General features: G+C 46.1%; 1 protein-coding gene across 1 annotated transcript; it reads left to right on the plus strand.

Moving 5' to 3' along the window:
* Positions 1 to 4,453: 4,453 nt before the first annotated feature.
* On the plus strand, positions 4,454 to 5,383 carry LOC100347193 (olfactory receptor 7A10-like). The gene has a single exon (XM_051835805.2). The coding sequence runs from the start codon at positions 4,454 to 4,456 to the stop codon at positions 5,381 to 5,383; it is 930 nt and encodes a 309-aa protein (XP_051691765.2).
* The last annotated feature ends 1,599 nt before the right edge of the window (positions 5,384 to 6,982 follow it).

Below are 6,982 nucleotides of genomic sequence, written 5' to 3' on the forward strand. Positions count from 1 at the left end.
TTTTTTTTTTTGACAGGCAGAGTGGACAGTGAGAGAGAGAGACAGAGAGAAAGGTCTTCCTTTGCCGGTGGTTCACCCTCCAATGGCCGCCGCGGCCGGCGCGCTGCGGCCGGCGCACCGCGCTGATCCGATGGCAGGAGCCAGGAGCCAGGTGCTTTTCCTGGTCTCCCATGGGGTGCAGGGCCCAAGCACCTGGGCCATCCTCCACTGCACTCCCTGGCCACAGCAGAGGGCTGGCCTGGAAGAGGGGCAACCGGGACAGAATCCGGCGCCCCGACCGGGACTAGAACCCGGTGTGCCGGCGCCGCTAGGCGGAGGATTAGCCTAGTGAGCCGCGGCGCCGGCCCTTTCATCTTTTGTGATTACAATTATTTCTAAAAGTTGCTTCACTTTCACCATCATTTGCACTTTATTCTTGTTTATCCTTGACTCAAAATCTCCTTTTCCACTCAGGGTCATGTTTGGATCCAGCATCTTTGCATAAGAGAAGGGAGAACTTTACATTCTGTTCCCTTCTCACATGTTAAGACTTTAGTTACATTATTTTATTTAAAATCTTGACATCCCTGTAGATGGCAGTAGATGATTGTTTTTAAAATTAAAAATTAGTTTTGTCATTGCAATTTTGTTTCACACAGATGTATCCTGCCACTATACTTTTCCTAATTGTATTCTCACTGTCATGTTCTCTGTTCCATAAGTTTTTAGGTTTTTTTTTTGACAGGCAGACTTAGAGAGAGACAGAGAAAGGTCTTCCTTCTGTTGGTTCACCCCCCCTGCCAAATGGCTGCCACGGCCGGTGCGCTGCACCGATCCGAAGCCAGGAGCCAGGTGCTTCCTCCTGGTCTCCCCTGTGAGTGCAGGGCCCAAGCACTTGGGCCATCCTCCACTGCACTCCCGGGGCCACAGCAGAGAGCTGGACTGGAAGAGGAGCAACTGGGATAGAATCGGGCGCCCCAACCAGGACTAGAACCCAGGGTGCTGGTGCCGCAGGTAGAGGATTAGCCTAGTGAGGCATGGCACTGGCTAAATTTTTAGTTTTTAGAAACACTTTTCTTATATAGGGCATTTGGTAGATCAGCAGAGACTTTTTGGATGACTGTTTCATATCAGAATGCATAGGTTTGAGTCTAGACTCTCCTCTTGATTATGAATTCCCAATAATGTGTGTCCTGGGAGGTAGTGGTTGTGTGCTTCTTTGAATGAACAAGGAGGGACAGCTGACTGCCCCATGCTCAAGATGCTGCTGGCAACACCTGTATTCCATATCTGAGTGCCTGGGTTCAAGTCCCAGATCTGTTTTCCAGAATAAACCTTCCTGGTATTGCTCAACCTGGAAGGCAGCAAGTGGTGGCTCAAGTGCTTGACCCCTGTCAACCACATGGGAGACCTGGATGCAGTTCCGTCCTCCTGGCTTAACCTGGCCCAGCTCCAGCTATTGGGTACATTTGGGGAGGGAACTAGTGGATGGAGAATCTCTCTCTGCCTCTTGCTCTCACTCTCATTCTCTTTCACTACCATTGAAATACACAAACTAATAACAAACTTATAAAAGGAGAAAATGTATATGCCAAAATAGAACCCCACAGTTGTTATCTCATAGGAGGTTTTCAAACTAATACTTTTGTATAGCATTTGCACTACCTTATAGTAAAGAGAATCTGATTGCATGTCTGTGTGCCTTGCCTGTGTGCAACTGCTGTGTGATCTGACAGAAGTGTGCACAGCTGGCATACCAGGGTTCTATAGTCCAAGGCTCATATATTCTGAGTTGATTTTTAAAATAATGAAGCCAGAAGTCCATCAACAGATGTTTGCTCATAGGAGGTTTTGAAACTAACACTTTTGTAGGGCATTTGTGCTACCTTTATAGTAAAGGGAAACTGATTTGTTCAGCATGTGTCACATCCACTTGTGTCTTTTTGTGGCCAGGGATGAGAGGGTATGGTAGCAACTCCACAGCAGAAGGTTGTGGTGTCTGTGTGTTTGCATATTTGTCCGTGTGTTGCCTGTGTGCACCTGCTGTGTGATCTGACAGAAGTGTGCACAGCTGGCATACCAGGGTTCTATAGTCTGAGGTTCATATATTCTGAGGTTACTTTTAAAATAGTGAGACCAGAAGTCCATCAACAGATTGTATTGGAGGGAATGCATTTCACTTCACTAAATGCCTTTTAAGAGAGAGAGAGAGAGAAGGGAGGGAGGGAGGGAGGGAGGAAGGAAGGAAAGAAAAAAGCAAGACAGAAAGAAAAGGAAGGGAGGGAGGAAGGGAGGGAGGAAGGAAGGGAGGAAGGGAGGGAGGAAGGAGGGGAGGGAGGAAGGAAGGGAGGGAGTGGGGGAGGGAGGGAGGAAGGAAGGAAGAGTAATGCTGTTTAACAGAGAGTGGGGAAGGAGGGGACATGGAAAGATTGATGAATGGCTACTAGCAAACAGTTAGACAGCAGTGTTAAGTAGGATGGCAACAGATAGTGTTAAAGTCCTAAGTGTTTCTCTACTTAGAAAACAACAGGATAGAATTGATTTAAAGATTTGTTTATTTATTTGAAAGTATGAGTTATACAGAGAGGAGAGAGAGAGAGAGAGAGAGAGAGGATTTCCATCCGCTGGTTCACTCCACAATTGCTGCAATGGCCGGAGCTGAGCAGATCCAAAGCCAGGAGTGAGGAGCTACTTCTGGGTCTCCCAGACGGTTGCAGGGGTCCAATGACTTGGACCATCTTCTACTGCTTTTCTAGGATAGCAGGGAGCTGGATCAGAAGTGGAACAGCCAAGTCTCAAACTGGCGCCCATATGGGATGCAGGCACTTCAGGCCAGCGCATTAACCCACTATGCCACAGCACAGGCCCAAGGATAGAATTTTGTATATTTCTACTGCAAAGGACTGTGCTGTTTGTGGTGAAAAATACTTAGATATATTTATTTAATCTGATTGACACACATACAATGTACATAAACACAGACATGCCACATGAAACCCTACAAATCTGTACAATTTGTCTGTCTCTCAATACCAGCAAACAGAAGCTAAAATACACGTACAGAATAATTGAAAATTAATAAGGTGCACGAGGCTCACACTGTGGAAAATGGACTCTGTCCTCAAGTTTCAGAAGCAGCTCCTCAATCCCTTTCATCCTCTGACTCCACATCCCAACCACTCTCCATCCTTCTCATTGCTGTCACCTCACTCCCTTCCTTGCAGTCTTGGTGTTAGGTAAGAGCTCCTACCCCATGGACTTTGCACAGGTGGACTCCCCACAGGTCACACCCTTCTGCAGGTCACCTGTGACACTTTGTCTGTGAGCCACGGCTTCCTTAGTCTCTCCTATGCATACACTAGATAATACCATTCGTCATCCATTCTCCCTTATGCCTCCTTTCTGTCCATTCATAGAATTCACTTCCTGGTATTCGATGTGCATCATTGCTATGCATGGAATTTTGTTAAGCAGAACAGGGGTCTCGCAAAATGTACAGGGCTTCATACATGCTCAGAAATCAAGTTGCACTGCTGCTTAAAATTTTCTTCCTTTTTTAAAAAAGATTTATTTATTTATTTGAAAGTCAGAGTTACACAGAGAGAGGAAAGGCAGTGAGAGAGAACAAGGTCTACCATCTGATGGTCCACTCCCCAGAGAGCCACAAAAGCCAGAGCTGCACCAATCCGAAGTCAAGAGCTTTCTCCAGGTTTCCCATGTGGGTGCACGGGCCCAAGGACTTGGGCCATCTTCTAGTGCTTTCCCAGGCCATAGCAGAGAGATGGATTGGAAGAAGAGCAGCCGGGACTAGAACCGGTGCCCATATGGGATACTGGCGCTTCAGGCCAGGGCATTAACCTGCTGTGCCACAGTGCCGGCTCCCCAAAATTTCTTAATTAAAAGAGTTTGGAGGCTAGCACTGTAGCATAGTGAGTAAAGCCACTGCCTATGGTGCCAGCATCCTATATGGGTGCAGGTTCGAGTCCTGGCTGCTCCACTTCTGATCTAGCTCTCTGATATCACCTGGGAAAGCAGCAGAACATGGCCCTAGTCCTTGGGCCCCTGCACCCATGTGGGAGACCCTGAAGAAGCTCCTGGCTCCTGGCTCCAGGCTTCAGGTTGGCCCAGCTCTGAATACTGCAGCCATTTGGGGAATGAACTGGTGGATGGAAGATCTCTCTCTCTCCCTCTGCCTCTCTCTCTGCTCTCTCTAACTCTGCCTTTCAAATAAATAAATACATACATCTTTTTAAAAAGAATATAATGTGTAAATAAACATTACTTGAAATGATAAGTGGAAAGGAAAATGTTGGTAAAGGAAATCTCAAAGTGAGAACAGATCTATACATGCAACACAGAAACCAAATTTCTGCATGCAAAATACAAATTATAGCATCTCAACTATGTTAGCAATGATTCTTTGTGTGAAAAACTAATCACAGTATCTATCTCTTTCCTGCAGATATCTCAATCCATGCAGCCAGGGAATGATACACGAAGTTTAGAATTCCTTCTCCTGGGATTCTCAGAGGACCCAACGCTGCAACCCCTCATATTTGGGCTCTTCCTTTCCATGTACCTGGTCACTGTAGCTGGGAATCTGCTCATCATCCTGGCCATCCTCTCAGACAACCACCTCCACACACCCATGTACTTCTTCCTCTCCAACCTGTCCTTGGTGGACATCTGCTTCACCTCCACCATCGTCCCCAAGATGCTGGTGAACATCCAGACGCAGAGCAAAGCCATCAGCTATGCAGGCTGCATCACCCAGATGTTCTTCTTCCTGCTGTTTGTAGAGTTGGACAACTTTCTTCTGGTTGTGATGGCCTATGACAGGTTTATGGCCATCTGTCAGCCTTTGCACTATGCAGTCGTCATGAAACCCCAGCTCTGTGTGCAGCTGGTGCTGGTGTGCTGGGTCATCAGTGTCTTGCATGCCTTGTTACACAGCCTCCTGGTGCTGCGGCTGTCCTTCTACACACACTTAGAAATCCCTCACTTCTTCTGTGAACTGAACCAGGTGATCCACAGCGCCTGCTCTGACACCTTTCTTAATGATCTCATTTTGTATTTTGTATCTGTGCTGATGAGTGGAGGTTCCCTGGCTGGGATCCTGTACTCCTACTCTAATATTGTCTCCTCCATCCGTGCCATCTCCTCAGCCCAGGGGAAGCATAAAGCATTCTCCACCTGTGCCTCTCACCTCTCTGTCATCTCCTTATTTTATGGAACAGGAATAGGTGTCTACCTTAGCTCTGCTGTTACCCAAAACCCACACACAACTTCAATGGCCTCAGTGATGTACACCGTGGTCACCCCCATGCTGAACCCCTTCATCTACAGCCTGAGGAATGAAGACATAAAGAAGGCCCTGAAGAGATCTTTGGAAGGAAAACTATGAATACACAATTGTCTTGGGGCTACAAAAGTGGCAGGCATTGCTGAGACCAAACCACAGAGGCAAAAATTCTTACTCTTGGTTCTGGTTGTAAAGGTAGAATTTTCTCCTCTATTGACTCAGGTTTCCGTTATGTGGATTTTAACCTCTTGGTAAAGTTTATGCAACTCACTTAATGTTCTATTGTCTTCAGGATCCCATAGGTTTCCCCTTGATATTTTCCTATGTTCCCAAAGTTAATCCTAACATTGGATCAGAAACATTTGGAAACTCCCATTTGTCTCATAGGACAGTAAGTACATCTTAGGAGTGATTCTTCCTATCTGATGTACATTGCACTGAGTAATGTTTCTTATGTTTTATTAGAAAGAAAAAAAGTCCTGTGTTACTGTTGTAACAGACTACATGTTGCAACTGTAGTCATTTGCATAATATGTAGTATAGGGAAATCTGAAACCATGGTTTTTCTCTTCCGTGTCTATCATTTTAATGTCTCTTCTGGATAATGTGGAATTTAACAAGTGTGTGTCTTAGATTCTCCTTTGTAAGAATTATTTATTGGGACTGGGGCAGTGGCATAGCAGGTAAAGCTGCCGCCTTCAGTGCCAGCATCCCATATGGACACTGGTTTGAGACCTGGCTGCTCCACTTCTGATCCAGCTCTCTGCTCTCACCTGGGAGAGATGGCCCCAGTCCTTGGACCCGGATGAAGCTCCTGGCTCCTGGCTTCGGATTTCTGCAGTTCCAGCCATTGCAGCCATCTGGAGAGCCTCTCCTCTCTCTGTGTAACTGTGACTCTCAAGTAAAATAAATAAATTTTTTAAAAAAGAATTATTTATTTTATTTGAAAGGCAGAGTTACAGAGAGAGGGAGAGACAGAGAGAGGTCTTCCATTCACTGGTTTTCTTCCCAAATGTCTGCAATGGCCAGAGCTCTCCCAGAACAAAACCAGGAGCCAGGATCTTCTTCCAGGTCCCCCACATAGGTGCAGGGGCCCAAACGCTTGAGCCATTTTGTGCTGCTTTATCAGGTGCATTATCAGGGAGCTGGGTCCAAAGTGGAGCAGCTGGGAATTGAACCAGTGCCCATATGGGATGCCGGCACTGCAGATGGTGGCTTTACCCAATACACTACAGCACCAGCCCCTGTTTCATTATTTCATATTGGATTTTTCTCTCCACCATTAGGATCCTGTTTATATTTCAGTCCTAACACCATAGTAATCAGCACAGACAATGCAAACCAGCACACTGGAGAACCCACTCCACCATTTTTCTTTGGTAGATATGTTTATATCCTACACACTATTTTCATATGAATGGTGAGCAGCTGACTGGCTCCTGGGTGTCAGATATTAGGCCAGGAGGGAAGTGGCTGTGGCTCTGAGGAGGTCAGATGTGGATTTTGTGTTGATTGACGTGCCTGTTTGTCCTTGTTTAGTATTTTGACTATTGTTACTGTGAATTCCCTGGGTGTTATCTTACCACAATTTTGCAGATGCTTCGGTGGGCAAAACTGAAACTAAATATATAAATAAATAAAGTCTAGGTTGCTTGGGTGGCCCTGTGTGATTTCCCACAAATGCACACTCATCTACATGCA

This window comes from Oryctolagus cuniculus, chromosome 16, assembly GCF_964237555.1.
Source record: "Oryctolagus cuniculus chromosome 16, mOryCun1.1, whole genome shotgun sequence".
In the NCBI taxonomy this organism is placed as follows: Eukaryota; Metazoa; Chordata; class Mammalia; order Lagomorpha; family Leporidae; genus Oryctolagus; species Oryctolagus cuniculus.